General features: G+C 47.9%; 1 protein-coding gene across 5 annotated transcripts in view; it reads right to left on the bottom strand.

Moving 5' to 3' along the window:
* The window catches only part of NFATC1 (nuclear factor of activated T cells 1), a 428,485-nt gene that overhangs the window by 283,761 nt on the left and 126,110 nt on the right, over nt 1–18,614 (bottom strand). For all 5 annotated transcript variants that reach the window (XM_086965521.1, XM_086965517.1, XM_086965519.1 and 2 more), the window contains exon 3: nt 11,535–11,694. In XM_086965521.1, coding sequence (XP_086821647.1) covers nt 11,535–11,694 — 160 coding nt within the window. The remainder of the gene's footprint in view (nt 1–11,534; nt 11,695–18,614) is intronic.

The raw sequence follows: 18,614 nt of genomic DNA, 5'->3' as shown, positions 1-18,614 counted from the left end.
TTCATATTACTGTAAAAATGTTAATAAAAAGGAAGTTTAAAAAAGCGTTTGACCTCATAGTCTTTAATAGACCGAAGGGAAACATAATTGCACTTTCTGTTTAATACGAGGTGATTTTGTTCATGCATCTACACCACTCGGACCATGAGCACAGAGCAGACTTCAGCTCACATAAGGTCCAATATTTCCCCATTCACCCGTCTTCTCTGATTGGTGCCCTCAGTGGAACCCATTATGGATGCGGTTAAGTTGGCACTCCTGCCTGCTCGTGGGAGGCGGGGAGTGTGTGTGTGAGTAAGGAAGGTTGTATTACTGCTGTCAGTACTGTCCAGTGTGCAAGAGAAAACCTGCACTGTCGTTGCTGCACAGTGCATGTTCTATGTGTGTGTGAAGTTTGTACTCCAGCCTGTTACGCACTTGTTCTGTGTGTGTAAGGAAGGTTGTGTTACTACTGTCAGTACTGTGCGATGTGTGTGAGAGAGAAGCTTGCACTGCTGCTGTGAAGAACATGTTCTATGTCTGAGTGAAGTGTTCACTCCTGCCTGTTTACCACTTGTTCTGTGTGTGTACGGAAGGTTGTCCTGCTGCTGTCAGCAGTGTATCTGTGGAAGAGAAGCTTGCACTGCTGTCCTGTTGTACGTGTTCCATGTGTGAGAGAAGCTTTCACTGCTGCTGCATGTGCAGTAACTGGTCAATACATGAGGACCGTTCCTTTGTGACAGGAGAGAGACCATTAGATGTGCGTTTAGAAATATGGATTTAGTGGAATTTTTGATTATTTAGAAAAATATGTTCTCCAGCCAGCTTGGTGGGTACAACTCAAGGTGCGTCGTTTTTTCGTTGGCAAGGCGGTAGCCCCACCTGGGCCAAATCCTTTTTTCCAGCAGTGGTTCGATGTATTTATATAATATCCAGTTTCATGGCTTTTTTTCTTCATTTAAAATTACAGCCATGAAGCGCTGCAGTGGATGCCGCCCTCCAGATGCAGACGTCACCCTCCTTACGGAGTGTAATATGCGAGCCCACACCTGCCGGCCAGGTTGCAATTACCGGCGCAGGGCCACGCGGCCACACCACAGGCCAGACGGCGGGCGCGCCTTTTATAGCTCTGCATTTGGACAGCTGGCGATATATGTTTTTTCACTAATAAGTTGAAATCAAATACCGCGGAGTTTGCATTTTTAGTATCTGATTAGTTACAGGCGCACGTTCCCCTGCTGGAAGAGAGGCCTGCGTGTCCCCGGCGCTGGCTAGGGCGCCGCGGTCGCGCTGAAAGCAGATGCTTGCAGGGGTTTTTTGGAGCAAAAAGTCACTTTCATGAGCCGTGTCTAGCCGGAGTCTAAAAGAGAGCGTTCAGTATGTCCATACACGGCATGACTGTTATGCATACATTACACACCCAATGCTTAATTTGTACCGGTGTGTTGCCGGTGACCACATCTTCCAGGAATATTAGGGGACCCAGCAACAGCTACATGATAGTAAGTAAAAAGGAAGCTTTTTTTCTGTCTGAACTACAGTTAAAAAGACCCACTGTTAGGGAATCATCTGAGGTTGTCATGTTAACAGTGCCGGTTGATTAAGTACTTCTATCTTTGGGCACCAAAGTGTCATCCTAAGGCATGATGCTGCTAAAGCGCCTCGTTGACAGGCATTTTCCATTTTTGACTTTGCTCTTTGATGCTCCCCACTGGCTGTGAAATGCTGTGTTTTTAGGAAAGGGCATGGAATTGGCATTTATTGTGCACTGCACTGGGAAGGTGTAGCAGAACAATATCCTTGCACAATCAATGTTGGCCACTTAAAAACATAGCAAAGAGCCTCTACCACACATTGGTGACTTGTTCTGCCTATTTTCAGGGTCAGATGCGTTATGGAAGTCTATAGGGACCGGATCCCCCAGCATGCTCCACGCCCTCCCATCACCCACCCAATAATTAAACTTGAGATTTAGGTGGGTGTCAAAAAACGGCCATGTTTAATATCAACACAACATAAACATGACGATGTATAATTATTAAAATTATAAAAACTTGCAAATCGGAACACAAAATTAAAACTGTACATTATCATTTTTAATAATCACACAGAATGACATTATCCCCCCAGCACCAAGAGGCCCTCTGGCTAGGCTCTCCCCAGGAAGCGATGCCCACGCGAGGTGCAACCCACCTGCGTCATAGAGTGATGGGCCCCAGCCCTCGTAACCTTGTCCGCCATTTCCAGGGCACCACCACTCCTCCACCAGGTTGACCAGGGACCCAGGAGGCTCGTACCTGTCGCCCTAGCCTCCCCAACCGGTGGTCTCCATCCCCCTGTGAAGAGCTTACCCTCTCTCCCCTCAGTGCTGGCCTAAGGGAGTGCTCAAGGTGGACTCCCGTCTATGTCATCTATCAAGATCAGTGTTCCAATGTCTCTTTTCCGCCGCACCCTTCGAACTGCTTAACTAAGGGACGGGTGGGTGGGAATTTAAATAAAACAGGCTACCGAGCCTGGGGATAAAGGTGGGCAGTAGGTGCGAGCAGGTCCGTGCGCAGGCGAGGAAAGAGGCCGACCAAATTGCGAGCGTGACCTATATAGGTCATGGCCTCTGACCCCGCCCGCGCCGGACATGCCTCACCGCCACCCGGAAGGACTTCCTCTTCCCGGTCGCCTCCCATAGGGTGGACGACCGGCTACACTGTGCGAATGGGGTGCGTGGGCCGGGGGGCCGGCCCCTAAAGGCGGGCTCGTCTAGCCTCGCCCTTAGTATAGGGACCGGATCCCCCAGCATGCTCCACGCCCTCCCATCACCCACCCAATAATTAAACTTGAGATTTAGGTGGGTGTCAAAAAACGGCCATGTTTAATATCAACACAACATAAACATGACGATGTATAATTATTAAAATTATTAAAATTATAAAAACTTGCAAATCGGAACACAAAATTAAAACTGTACATTATCATTTTTAATAATCACACAGAATGACATTATCCCCCCAGCACCAAGAGGCCCTCTGGCTAGGCTCTCCCCAGGAAGCGATGCCCACGCGAGGTGCAACCCACCTGCGTCATAGAGTGATGGGCCCCAGCCCTCGTAACCTTGTCCGCCATTTCCAGGGCACCACCACTCCTCCACCAGGTTGACCAGGGACCCAGGAGGCTCGTATCTGTCGCCCTAGCCTCCCCAACCGGGGGTCTCCATCCCCCTGTGAAGAGCTTACCCTCTCTCCCCTCAGTGCTGGCCTAAGGGAGTGCTCAAGGTGGACTCCCGTCTATGTCATCTATCAAGATCAGTGTTCCAATGTCTCTTTTCCGCCACAAGGGCGACTAGGGGCCATAGGTCAGGCGCCCTTCCCCCCTTCCAGCAGATGTAGCACAAAAGACCAGATTCCGTTAATCCATGCGTCCATGCCAATGTCCGACAAGTGCACTCCATCATGGTGAAACATAGCCGGGCCAGAAATCATCTTATGGGGCAAGTGCAGCAAGCGGCCCTTCGCTGAGCACAGCTTTGCCAACTCGCCATTCAGACGTCTCACTGATATGTTCAAAACCCTAGCCCTGATGCCAGTGCCCCAACATTTCCTCGGAATCATACATGACCAAGCAATCCTGGCCTGTGGGAAGGTGTGACCAAGCCAAGAAAATTCCGGGAGGAGCGCCTCCTTGACTGCCAAGCGTCCACGGTCCACCATGTCGTTGCCGCCCAGATGGATTACGATTAGGTCCGGGGACTTCTGTCCCTCGCGTTCTTTAATCTCCTCCACGAGCCGCCGCAGATGCCGGATGCGCATTCCTCCCACACCGTGCCATAGAAATTCCGCCCCGGCCAAACTCGGTGGTTTCCTCAGACGGCGCCGTCGCAGGTGCTCAGCCGCCCGCCGCACAAATGAGTGACCCAACACCCACACCACCATTCCCGGCATACTAATCAGAGAGGAAATAGAAAAGTTAAGCAAAATCGTGGCAAAAATTGTTTGTCAAAGCAATTCAGGGCGAATGTAACGCTTAAAACAATCGGACGACCAGCGGCCCACCTTTTTCACCGCCACAGATGTCAACCCTGCTCCTGCAGCCAAAGTTGCAGCCCCTATCCTGAAGGAATGGGAAGAGTAACCCGCGCCCCCTAAACCCAAATGTGACAAGGCCTTCTGCAATACTGCCTTGAATTGGAACTGCGATACGCACTCCCCACTCTCGTGGATGAACAAGGCTGTCCCCCCCCCACCAGGGCGTAAGGATAAGTACTCCTGCATGCAGGACACCGGACATACCGGGGCTCCGGGGGCGGGGCGCAGGTGAATGACAGCCCCCTTGCCCGCCTGGTCGGTCTTGGATTTCGTAAGGATCACCACCAGGTCCCCGTGCTCAATCCTCGTGTCCCTAAACTGAATCCCCCCATCCTGATTGTTACGAGAAGACCCTACAATTTCGCCCAGGCGGAAGGCACCATAAAATGCCAAGGAAAACACTGCTGCAAAGAGCCTGCCCTCATATGATGAGGTGCAGAGCATAGGCAATACCCCCAGGATGTCCCCCAAAGTCCTCACATCTAAAGGGCGTCTGTAATCCCGTCTGGGTCCTTCCAGCCTGGCCCAACCCGCTAAAGCCTTCTTAACTACAAAAGATGACCCAGGATCGTGTGAACCAGCCAATCTAGCAAAGAACCCCGCCGCTGAAATATGAGCCCTAGCATAAGAGAGAGACCTGCCCTGATCCCTGATTTGCTGCAAGAAAGAATACATGGCCCGGTCGGAGAACCAATTCGTGTTGCCCGCCTCCTGGACCAGGGACCTGTAAGTCAAAAAACACTGTTGATACCCAACCCGAGTGCGGTCACTCAGTGAGGCACCTACCAGCCCCGCTAGAGCGGGGCTCCAATCCTCCACAGTGATGGGGGAAACACTGTCATCTCGTCCTCTGCTTCCGGGTGGAACTTCCTGAACTCCTGTAACTTGGAACGAGACAAAGCATCAGCAGCGTGGTTGTCAACGCCCGGAATGTGCGCTGCCCTGAACGTCAAATTCAACCTCAAACACTCCAACACCAGCCGCTTCAGCAATCTCAACACGTGTGCACATGTAGCCCCCTGCCTGTTAATAGCTTCCACCACAGCCATGTTGTCAGACCAAAAGATCACCCATCTGTTCCTGAAGTGCTCTGCCCAAACGCTCACTGCTACCAAGATCGGGAACAATTCTAAGAATGCAATGTTTCTAGTCAGGCCACTCTCATGCCACTCCCGTGGCCACTCAGCCCCACACCAACGTGGGCCCAAGATTGCCCCAAAGCCAATGCTTCCCGCCGCATCCGTGAACAATCCTAGCTCTTTGCTAGAGACCGCCGGTGCCGGCCAGACAACAGAACAATTAAAGTTTGCCAGGAAATTCAGCCACACCTTCAAGTCATTCTTCACCTCCGCCCTGAGGCGAACCCTGTGGTGCTTCTGGGACAGGCCTACCATAGCTCTTGCAATTGACCTCGAGAAAGGGCGCCCCATAGGAATGATTCTCAGGGCGAAATTCAGCTGGCCCACTAGTACCTGTAACTGATGTAGAGTCACCTTAGCAGAAGACAATGCCGCCTCAATGGCCCTAGAAAAAGCCTGAACCTTATCAACGGGCAACCTGCACTCGCCCGCCACTGTGTCAATCTCTATACCCAAAAATGACATACATGTCGCTGGGCCCACTGTCTTACCAGGGGCCAGGGGTATCTTGAACTCATGAAACATGGCCACCAACTGTTCCAAAGCATGCTCACAGTCTGCGGAAGCCGCTGGCCCCATCACCATAAAGTCGTCTAAGTAATGCACGACCCCCTTGTAACCTGACCTATATGAAAATAGCCAGTGGAGCATTGAACTAAAAGTCTCGAAATACCTGCAAGATACTGCACACCCCATAGGCATACACCGGTCATAATAGATGATAATCCTCAGGGTGCACCGGCAAAAGGCGAAAGGCAGATTCTATGTCTGTTTTTGCCATGATGGCCCCTGGGCCTAGGTCCCTCAGTTTCTGTAAAGCGGCATCAAATGAGGCATAATTCACTGAACACAGGGCAGGGTCAATTGCATCGTTCACCGAGGCCCCTCTGGGCGCCGACAGATTATGAATCATCCTAAACTGACCCGGATCTTTCTTTGGGACCACCCCTAGAGGAGAACACACATAACCAGGCAGGGGCGGAGTCAAAAAGGGGCCCGCTACCCGCCCCAACCCCAGTTCTTTGACAATTTTGGATTTGACCACTGCTGGATGGGCCCGTGCCGAAAGTAAATTATTGCAATAATCAACAGGGGGAACGTCCTGCGCTGGGATGCGAAAACCCTCAGAAAAACCAAGGTACAATAACTCGGCTGCTGACCGGTCAGGATACTGATTCAGCCAATAAATCAGTCTCCCAATGTCTACTAGAGTAGGTAAGTCAAGGCTGTGGGGGCTTGATGTCCTTACCCCCTCCTCCCTTTTCTTTGGATTTTTTGATGCACTTAAACTCTGGGTGGGAGGGATGCCCACAGTAGGAGCACACGTGCTTGAATTTGCACTTATCGGAGGGCCAGGTGCATGTCTTCCTATTAAAGGCCCAACAAGTTCCTCTTTTCTCACCGCCCCCCCCGGCGAAGTCCGAAAGGGCTGTCTAGCTGGTTGGAACCCACCAGACTTACCACCATTCACACTTTCTAGCCACACATTGACCTCCACTTGGTCCCACCCCATGTCGGGATCCTGCACCTTTTCCCATCTAAAGTCCCTATCATAATCTAACCAAGCAGAACCACCATGGGTTGCGTGTGCCTTTAAAATCTTATGCTGATAATAAACCAAGGATGCAGCTAGCTCTGGTTTCTTTTCAATCAACACTGTCATAAACACCTGAAAACCAAAAAGCCAGTTTGTAATGGACTCCTCTACTCTCGGCCTCCTATCCTTGGAAGCGCTGTCCTTCCCATCTTTATCCTTGTATTCTACCTCCCACCTCTTGGGTCGAATGAGAGAAAACAGATCCACATATTCCCCTTTCCAAATCTTCTCCTTAATTTCAAGTGACACATGAGTAGCCAAGCGGCCAGGTTTAGATAACACATAACCTTGCCCGCCCTCGGCTTTTTGCCCACTGGCAGGTAAAACACTCGGGACCTCAGGCTTACCTCCTGAAGACGCGGGACCGGCCGTCCCTGATGCGGTGGTCTGTTGGCCTAACTGCCCCTGTGCTCCCCGCTCCTTGACCAGTAACGCCAGTTGGGCCCTAATCTCGCTAAGGGTAGGATCTTCCGATGCACTTGGCACCCATGGCGCGATTGCTGCGGTGGCAACCATTGCCCCTGACACGGGGGAGGGGGCTACCGCCACCGGCGTCGTCCCCACCCCCCCACCTTCCTGCCCCTTAGGACCTGCTGACAATGCTTTAAGGACCCCCAATATTTCAGTGAGCGGGTCCGATGCTGCCCCCCCAGGGAGAGGAGTCACTGGTGCTATAGATTGGGGTGCCGATGAGACCGCTGGTAGGGTCGCTACTGGTACTACAGTGACCGGTGTGACTGGGACCGGCGCAAGGGCCGCTAATGCACCCCGAATCTCCTCCAAAATCGCCCCCATCCTATCCTCAGGAGGGCCAACAGGGGCGGGCGCCCCCGGATTACCTTGGGGGCTGCCAGGTGCTGCTGGCGGTAATTCAGGCTGCCTAGGGGGCGGTACTATCAAAACATCTGGTTCGAGCGGGACCTCCTTAGGGTTCGCCTTCGCCCGACCTCCCGCTTTCTTGTTCTTGCCCCGCCCGCCTTGCTTCTGTACCCTAGGCTTCTTATTCAGGGGGGCGGAAGCGGCCCTAGGGGGGACACCCGGCCTCCGCGGGCGCTCAACGATCGCCTCGGGCTCGGTCTCAGGCTCAGGAAGCTCCCCCTCGCCCTCCTCCTCACTACTGTCCCCGCCTCCGTCGAATTTGGCTAACAGCGCTTTCAACAGCTGCGCTACTTCTGGGTCTTTACCCTTCCGTTTCTGGTGCATGCCTTTGGGTGGCATAGCGCTCTCAAAATTCGCGCGCAGGAAAATTTAAATTGCACCTCCCGCTCGTGAAAAACTCTACGCAGCGCCGCTCCAGCCAACCCCCTCCCGCCTTCGCAGCTCGCGCCCAGGCGGCAGGTAAGGGGGAGTCGGAGCTCAGCGGGTACCTACAAACAAGAACGCCACAGTCTGAGCAGGCCCCAGGGACACCCACTGAACGACAAATAAACAGGGCGAACCCCGAAGCTCACCCAAACCCGCAGCCTCGTGAGCCACAACCCCTCACCTGTCGCTGGTCACTGCTGCTCAACTCTGTTCGACCTCGATCCCGCTCGGTCCAGCTCGCACTCCACCACGCCTTCCCGACCAGCCGCCGTAACTCCTTCCAGACCACGAGGCGATGAGGGTCAGCGCCGACTATGGGGTAGGGGAATCTACAAGCACAGGGACCGGGCAATACTTGAATTTAAATAAAACAGGCTACCGAGCCTGGGGATAAAGGTGGGCAGTAGGTGCGAGCAGGTCCGTGCGCAGGCGAGGAAAGAGGCCGACCAAATTGCGAGCGTGACCTATATAGGTCATGGCCTCTGACCCCGCCCGCGCCGGACATGCGTCACCGCCACCCGGAAGGACTTCCTCTTCCCGGTCGCCTCCCATAGGGTGGACGACCGGCTACACTGTGCGAATGGGGTGCGTGGGCCAGAGGACCGGCCCCTAAAGGCGGGCTCGTCTAGCCTCGCCCTTAGTATACTGTCTGTTGTGAATAAACTGTTATGACTTACTGTTTTTTATTTTAATACAATTAAATGTTTTCCCTTTGTTGTGAATCCCTCCTTCCATCTGTGCTGCTGCCAGAGAAAGACAACATACACGAATTTAGCATGCCAATGTCATGTGTGTGTCCCGTAAAGTTCACGCTTAGGCACCTGGATAAAGAAAATGACCACAGCTGCGTATGGCAAGCTCTTTTTTGTGGAAGCACATCATTTCTGTCCAATCAAAAAGTACTCCTGGCTCCCAACATGCAGGCGGATCCAAAGCCCCTCTAGTAATGCTCACATAACTGTCTGGTGACAGCTGCTCTGTCAATCCAGACCATAAACACTAACAACATGGAACCTGACTCCTATTAGTTGCGTTGATTTGTACCATGCGTTTGTGAAATCTTGTAAAACATCAAGCACTTTCTTTTTACCTATTGTTTTGCTGTAGTTCGTGAATGGAACAAGAGATTCAGGTTATTCAATGGCTACTTTTGGTTCAAGGTAGCGACTAAGGACCCATAACTGTTTGAAATGCATGACAATATTCTGGCCATTAGCTTTGCCAGGAGCCACTGAAGTGAGCAAGTGGTGTTTCTTTGGTAAATTTGCGAGACAGCCATTTATGCATGCCCCTTGATTCTGCGCTGAACCCCTCGGTTGACAGCTGAGTCCTGCTGCATGTTCCTCATGGGGAATGTACCTTTTCTAGGAGGCTTTATCGTAGATTAGGCATCTCCAACAAGAACCTCGTTATCTACTGGTAGCTCGCCAGCTCCACGGAAATCGGTCTCCTGTGTGCAGCCCAGCCTTTTACTTTTGAAGCTTTTCACTGGCTGAGTGAATATATATGCACCAATATTGAGAAGAGTGCATTCTAGCAAAAAATTGTGTATTTCCAAGACCCATAAGCTGATATTTGGTGAAAATGGTTGAATTTCCTCAATGTATTTAACCCATTGCGTGCGCGCGTCGGCCAACGGCCGTTGTGAGCACTACCTCAGTAGTGCTGCACATGTCTGTTGGCCGACGCGGCCCCACACACTCACAATACATTATTAGAGAAATACAAATTATTTGCACAACATCATGTAAACTTTGCAGAGCAAATGCACGATTTAAGAAATATTACGGTAGGTAAAAAAGACAAAGCTTAGGGCCTTACTTGTAGTTTGGCAGGCAGGATACTTCATCAGGATGGCCCATCCACTGTATTACACGTGCATTATAGCATATGACACTTGTGGAACTGCGTACGGGATGCCAGCCACATTTTGACGAAGTATCCTTTGCACCCTAAGTTTCGTTTACTTTTGCCTACCATAATTTTTCTTTAAAAGTGCATTCATCTGCCAAACATGGATGTCCATTTTTTTGTGCACATACAGTCAACAAGGATATAACTTGAAAGGGTGCATGGTATGTTTGTTATTCTTTCGTTCGATTGGCAAGGAGTAGATGCCTGGCACAACAGAAGACACTGTAAGAGCTTTCTATGCCCATCCCTGTGATCTATAACCAGGGAGGAGTATTGCACCACTTTTCGTTTTCCTTACACTCTTTTTGGGTCTGATTCACAAAGAGCATATGCTTCAGTTGATGTTAGTAGATTTATGCATGGGAACAGATTTACAACAGTCTTCAAAACTCCGCCAGGAAATCTACGCAAAGGGTAGAATAGTGCCGAATTACTCCTGCAGGACAGATGAGCGCCAGGAGTAATGTGTATGTTTGCATCAGTGTGAGTAACTCTCTTCACCTTTTCTTCTAGCTAGGCCCTCTTTATGAGTGTACCAGTGTTTGTTTGGGCCAATATTTATCCGACTCAACAAAATCCAACTATGCTAGGTTGGAATTTATCAGGTCTGATAAATAACGACCTATCCGGAATTTGTCCACAGAAAAGGGGAATAACGTAACTTTTCGTGTGTAACACATGCCCGATATTTATTAATCATTTTTCATCAGATGAATTTAATCAGGTTTCACCTGCTGAAATTTATAATGGGAAAACTGCGAGAATGTAGTGTTAGACGTCAAATGCCTATTAGCGATCTTTGTGGTAAAAGCAGTAAATGCCCATATTGCAATTACCTGGATGCTCAGAATGAGGACCCTAGTAAAGTTTTCAAATACCCTCATGAAATGATGTGGTGAGTATATGAATGCTCTGGAAAAGTTTGTGAATATCATCAAAATTATAGCAGTGTGTGCTTTCACTGCCTTCACAATGGACCTCCATTCCCTGGAAATAGCGATTTCCTATTATGCTCAAATCAGGTCATTTCCTTCAGAGAATGTGTCCTAAATAGGAAAATCAGGTATGTGATTGATGAACATCTTTAAGAGGTGTATGGTTGCACTATTCCGAACTTTGGATTGGCTACCCACAACTTCTGCCACACACTTGGACTGGGAAAGAGCTAAAGATCGAAGGGGTGGGGGGGGGGGGTGGCGGGTTCTTTCAGCGGCAACATATCTTTTCTACTGGAAATTACAGCAGGTTGTTCCTTCCCATTTTTTATTACTTTCCATATCCTCAAAATTCATGAAAATTGGAACAAATTAGCAAATACTGAGTCAACACATGCAGCTAAAAAACAATTCAATGGCGACGGCTGACTTATTGAGCACATTTCGTGATATCAATGCATCATTTTGTTCCTCATGTGCAGTGGGGGTACAGTGGAGGCAGAATGACAAAGGATTGAGGTCTGGTACTCTTCAGACACCAGCCAATCGCACTAGTGCAGTACACCCATCCCCGGCTACTCATGGATACCTGCACAATTGGATGTCCTCCAGTGGAGGCCTTCACGGCCCCCCGGCTTCCCTCCGTCTCATAATGCGCTCTGTGATGGGATTTGGGCTGCACTTCAATCCGAAGTTCATAAGGTCCCGAGTGAGAAGGCAGCTGCCAATCAAGCGCCGGCAGAGAAGGGCTGTAATGGAGGAGAAAGGGCATTAAATATTAACAGCAAGCGTATTATCCCACACCACAAGAATCGGCACTATTACTTTAGAGGCCATGATTAGCAGTTCATCATTCCCTATCTGGAACTTAAAATTGCATCAATAAGGATAATGCCACGCCATAAGTAATTTAAAAGTCCTTCTAAACAGCCAATTGTTTTTTTTTATTCGATCTATAGCTGGATTTCTGCCGATGTTCCAGATGCCATAAGGCTTTCTTTGATAGAATGGAAACATAGGAAAAACGTTCTTTTTTTCCCTTGCTGTTCAGGGCTAAGCTGAAAAATTGATGCATACATCTTCCATTAATGGTCGAAGGAGAGCAGAAGTTCAGAGAAGAGCTTTAGATGTTTTGAAAGAGGATGAGTCCAAATAGAAATAGAGGTGCTTTGTGGTAAAACACAGAAAAGGACGAATCAGTGGCGATTTTTTGAGAAATGCAATTGTTCGAAAGAAAATAAATCCAAATATTTTACTTTAAAAGAGAACTGCTGTCTTGCCTGAGACGTCAGTAAGAGAAGCAAAAAAAAATACACCCCACATTTGCACCAAAAGAACACAAGATCTAGCAATGCAAACCCACACATTTATCACCATGAAGAGTCGTTTTTCGAAAAGGTGTGAGGATTTGAATGTTGTTAACCAAGAGTAGCCACAATGCATTATCACATCGTTTCACGGACACAGCATCCAGCCTAAAGCACTACTGTTGAAACATTGATACCTACACTCCTTTACTAGACGTGCAGGGTAAGCTGCACATTTTCAACAAAAAACTCCAAATATCATGCCACGAGGTATTTAAACATGGAAGATACCAAGTCTGGTCTTCTATCAAATCAGACACAGAGCCTGGCCTTTTAGGGCATTCTTCAATGCGAAGAAAAAGACTTCAATTGTGTTTAGAGTCACCCTCAAAATGTCTACAAACACAGAAAAAAAACATCCCTCTCACAAATCAGTAGTAGTACTCATGGATGGGGGAAGGTGTTCTTTGTCTCAGCATGGCCGTTGTAAGTTCCTCTGTGAGCAAACCACCCAGAACAGCTGTACCATGGGATTTCGCTCAGAGATCTGTGGGATTTTGAAAGTATAAGGACTTTGACGCTGATTGGGGTGGGCGGATGCCTGGCTGGTCAGATATAATCTTTGTAAAATCTGTTTTTGTCAAGGGACCTGCTACTACAATTTAGCCGGACCCTCGCATGAAAAGGGGTTCAACCCAGAAGGAACACGAAGCAGGGAACAAATTAACACTGAGATGGAAGAGGCCTTGTGGAGATCTGGGATAGTGTGGGTCAGAGGACAGATGAGTATATTGACGCATGCTTCCATCTTCATCTATTGCCTTGGTAAATAAAGTAGCAGAATATGAACCGCAGGAGTTCATGGTGAAAATGTGCTATGGGTTATGGGCAGTAAAGAGATGCAATTTTATTCAGCATGTAATCAAACGTTACAACAAGATTTGAGTAAATATAGGGAAATGCTAATTAAGACCTCAGGTACTAGAAGGATTAAGGGCAGTCAGACTGCATTGGCTTTGGAGTCTTTCTTTTGCCATAACTTTGCATATGTTAATGTATATGTCTTTTTAGATTTTTTCTCTACCACAATTGATTTATATTTTAGAAATTGTGCAAACCAAAAGCCCAGAAGAAATCCTGCCAACTGGCTAGATGTCTATTCAAACAAGTAGATTTTCCTTCACATTAACCTGCTTCCCATATCAGGGGCATTCTATAGGAAAGTTGAGGGAGGGCATTCATAATAGGTGTGTTTTCATGCACAAGCAAAATCAGCAGCAGGTTTAGCACATGCCACACTTCTAGGGAATCCTGTTGACTTGGTGCCAGCAATAGACAGACCTTGGCAACCAGTCAAAAGCCTGTGCTGGTGAAATCGTGAGTGGAAGAGATGAAAGGGCTGTGCGACAAGAAGGTGTCAAACAGGTTTGCATCGACTGAGACAACTCCTGGAGTTCAAATGACTCAAAAACAAATAGAGCTGACGGAACTAGGGTTAAATTAGAAGCCAACATTGACAGAGGGTGACAGAGTCAACATAATACATGGACAGCAAGTGCTGCATGCTTTCTTTGTGATCAATTTTAGCGACTGGCTGTACAGGCTAGGAGATCTCTGAGACTGAGATCCAGTTTGAAGAAATCATCAGTTCCTTATGATATAGGGGTGCAGGAGTTCTCTCCTGATGGCGCTTTCATTTCACTGGCAATATCTTCAAAATGTATTGGCTTCACTCTTGCCTGACTACATCGAAGTACATTTCAACATAAAGCTGGCAAATCATCATTTTATGTCAGGAGATGTTTTACCTCAAGTGTACCAGAGGTTAGGACAGAGGTTTTGGACTCCATTTTATGTCCTGTGTCCTGTGTGGACATATGCAACAGCATGATTGTAGGCCTGCCCAAATCATCCCTTGAACCGCCAAGGGCTGCATAGCATGCAGCATCCAGTTTGATAGCCAGAGCGAAGTCTGCCCACCCAATCTCTCCCAATCCTTTATTTAGTATGAGCATGTAAAAAAGAAATATACCGAGCATGTCTACTATAAAAACTTCAAGTGTGACTAGCACAAAATATGACAGCATCTAAGACCTGAAAGACAAAAGGATGCAGGAAACCAGGAATGTCCTTGGCTTACTCCTGGAACCCAGGAAGGAATCATGGGTGCAACAAGAGTAAATCACACCTATTAATATGAAAATCTTTGTCAAACAGGTTATGTTATGCAGATTTGTAGAGTTCACTATCACCCGCGAGGGTATACTGGCATTGGCCCTCGGTGAGAAGATAAATTCTGCAGGAGGTTAATTCATTAAATAAGTTTTAAAAAAAAGAAAAAGCGCACACTTTCCAGCATACCTCCGGTACATTCTAATGTAGGAGGTTTCTGCCTTTATCTCTGTCTCATTAGAATCATATTTTGTTAGAATAAATGAGATCGAGTCACGTTTTTAAATACTTGGGGTTACATTTTAACGCAATTTAAATGAAAAAGTTAATTAGGCTACACATTGCAGGTTAACGGCGATTTTATTAAAAGGTATTTGGTTGGTGTTGTTTTCACTAAAAAGTACATATTTCAACTAAACTTCCATTTTCTTTGTCAATATTACGATTCTGTATATTTTTCAAAATAATTCCTAGAAAACCTTGAAAGTCGACCCTACCCCCACCTAAACCCTATGTTAGCTTTTGACCAGAGTCAAGAAATGCTTACTGTGACGTATGACAAGCTACCCTAATGTGCACCTAACACATACCCAACTCTCAATGAGACTTTCTTGCTGACACCCCACCTGTGCTCTCACTCTTCACTCAGACCATAACCTAGACCTATATATTTACCCAAACAATTATCCAATTCTTAAAGTGACCATACCTTAATCCTAACTTTTACCTTATGCCTAAATCTCACTCCAAACCTCATCTACAGCCTACCCCTTTCCAAATTACCCTCTCTCTTTTATGGGGCTTTGACTGCAGCTTGAGCTCACAAAACTGAATAAGCGGGCATTGACTCATAGTTACAGGAAATAACGCTTGACTGTTCCTCATTAATATAATTGTTGCGACTGTGATTGGGTTGAAAAATATCTGAATTATTATGATTGTTGTTGCTTTTATTATTATTACTACTGTTTCTGTTGCTATAATCATTATCATTGTTATTCTTGTTATTAGTACAGTTTATACTAGTTCTACATAGTTATTATTAGCAGCTGCGGAAGGACAATTATTAATGTTGTTGTAATTCTCGCTTTTACTCTTCGCATTATTTTTGTGATTGCTGTCATTTTTTCATTGCAGTTGTGGCTACTGAAATGACCAGTAATACTAAGAATATTGCAATATATCACTGTCATTTTCTGATAAATACAACTACTACTACTTCTAATACTACTTTTAAGTTTAAGCGAGAATGTAATAATCCTACTTTTCAAGAAATCATTTTTTATCAATAGAAGTGGGGAAATGAGGAGGTCGTAACAATGTTACTGTATTTTCAGCTCCATGTTTGAATGGCATCATTAAATCTCATGCGCTTTAAACTACAACCCGAGCCTTTCCAACCCACGCTCCCAGGGGTCGCCAGGATTGCAATTCTAATCAGGGAGCTTAGTGCTTTATGAGGGTACGAAGCGCTATGCACATGCAACAATATAATTCAGTTAAAAACTCATCATTCCACAATAATACAATCGCCTGGATTGTAAAAACTATTTTGTAAATGTGCATACAATTTGAGATGCACATTTTAACAATATGGAGAAAAGAGAAAAGAAGGAAGTGAATTTGAAAGATGGATGGAAGACTGGAACAAGGTGTGGTGGGTGGATGGAAAGAGGACTTTCTGGACTATCCTGCTGATTAAAACACCTCAAGCATGGGCATAGTACATGCTATAAAAAAGACTAGCAAAGTTAATAGGGTCTGGCCTGCATTTAGAGTACAACATAAATCAAAATCTGCTGCAGTGTAAAAACAAACCAAAAATGGTTACTTTCTGTATGGAATACATCATTGCGATAAATATATATATTTTTTTTTAAATTTTTGAAAACCTTTATTGTGCATGAAAGAAAGAACAAATACGGGCCCACAACCATCCGGCCGGCCACGAACACTCATGAAGCACTAGTGCATGCAATACGGCGACACAGTAATACGTTATACCATCAGCTAAAGTTTCGAAAGCAAACTGGAAAGTGCCGCAATACCATGACTCAGGAGCAATGAAGGTTAATTTTAAATTTTTTGTTTGTGCAACTATTGAGTCCAGGTCGTGTTGTTCCTTAATCATGTAAAACAATAAAATAAAGCAAGGTCCATGCAGGTGGGACAAGACAATAGCTACAGTTTCAACCGATCTCACATCTCGACAATCAAGTCCCCACCAGGCGGGATGGCAGCTAGGTATCCACACTACAGGGTATTAATCCCAACATCACATTTGTATCCCCGCCGCCACCCATCCCCCAGTAAGCCTAACACGGGCCAAGATGAAAAGGGAAAATTATAAAAGAAGATCATAAATAGGCACCATAGAAACTAATAAAAACTAAATATAACCCCCCACCCTACACACATGCAGAGGCTATGGCCTGCCTCCCCCCCCCCCCAGCAGAGTGTCTGTCGCCCCATAAACCCGAAATATAGCAAGAAAAGAGAAAAAGGAGAGAAAAAGAAAGAGAAAGCAAAGGAAAATATAAACCAGTGATATAGGGAGCAAGAAAAGAAATTCTATCCTAGAACTCCCACTAAAGAATGACCGGGAGGAGGGCCGTTTCATATACGCTCGGTCACCGTCGGCTCAATAAACATTCTCTACCCCAATATCGGCAACAAATAGATTCACCAAAGGTCTAACCATTAGGGAGAGTCAACTAACATTACACAATGTTACAAACAGAATTCGGGTCCTTCGCAGCATCCACCCGCCAGTATATCAATTCAGCAAAGGGACCGCCTAGCCCTGGCCCGACCTGGGACTCATTCTCTCACCCACCCTACATGGCAGTCCAGTGCAGTCCAAGTTGACGAAAGAACATGGCCGCCTCGAGGATGGGGGAGGTGCATAATCACTGAAAGAGCGTCGCCTGTCCTCCAAAAGTGTTTCTCCTTGGTCACACACTCATCCGAAGCATCCAGGCAACAAAAGTCACGAGGCAGGGAGGTCAAAGTCCCTAAAGAAGGAGCAGATGACGAGGCATGAGGACAGGCTGCTAGTGACCAAAGCAGCGAAGCTAGTACACGAGGCAGGCAGTCAGTCACGGAACAAAGGGGAGACAATGTTGCAGCAGCAGACCTGATGGGTAACAACGAGTCGCTACAAGCCGCAGCAGTAGCTACCTTAATCGCAACAGTAGCACTCGGAAGCGGCGGTGTGCTGGTAGACTGTAGCAAAACCGATTCCAGACTCTGTCGGGGATGGACCCCCTGCTCCCGACATATAGCATGGGCACATGCATCAAGTTTCACACCTAGTACGTTGTAATTGTGCAACATCTCCGATCGCAGCTCACCCAGGACCGCCAACACATCTCTGTAGGTCCATTCTGGCTGTAATTCCCACAGCTCTGCACTCCCGGGGGAAAAGTGTGATCCGGCCCCCTGCACGAAGGTGTGCTCGCAGTCCCAGGATGAAAGCGCGTAGTCATCCCCACAGCGCCGAATAGCAGGCATCGCCATCTTGCCCTTAGTCCACTGGAGTGCGAGGGAGGGGGGGAAGGGGGACGCGGGACACGACCGGTAAGCAGCTGTCGTCCCTGGAACACACCGTATCCCCTCGGTCTGCGGCGTAGCCAGGAAACTGCTGGCCGTGTGGTAGTCAGGCAGAATGAAGAGGGGCTCACCGGTACCAGGCAGAATAACGTTGGGAGCCGACCAGCATCATGGCGGCTACAAACAAAGGAACCGCAGGCAAGCCCTCTCCCCCCTGTCCCGGTGCAGCTCCGTGTATACTCGGCGAAATATCGGAGGCAGGCGTCAGCCGGGCCGCATTCAGGTGTAAGCGACCCCTCGTAGTAACACAGCCTTCGTAGCAGATCAGTCACCTCGGGGCACGCGAGGTCCGGCAGGCGCTGTGGAGCGGGCGGGGTCCCGGGCAAAGGCGATCCGTCCGATAACTTCTGACTCCGGGCGGGTGGAGAGTCCGGAGGAACACCGTCAGAGCCAGCTCCGCTTCCCGCACATTTTAAGGAAAAAGATCAACAGGATAGCACGCAGGATTTAAGTGCGGGACTCCAGGGCCGGCGGTGCCGAGCGGCCGCACGTCCGTTCAGGTCGCCATCTTGGCTCCTCCCTCCTGCGATAAATAATTTAATGTGTGATGATTCAGAGTAATTTTCAGCAGTGGCGGC

The sequence above is a fragment of the Lissotriton vulgaris genome, chromosome 4_1 (assembly GCF_964263255.1).
Source record: "Lissotriton vulgaris chromosome 4_1, aLisVul1.2, whole genome shotgun sequence".
Classification (NCBI taxonomy): Eukaryota; Metazoa; Chordata; class Amphibia; order Caudata; family Salamandridae; genus Lissotriton; species Lissotriton vulgaris.
This window is presented reverse-complemented; position numbering and strand designations above follow the sequence as displayed.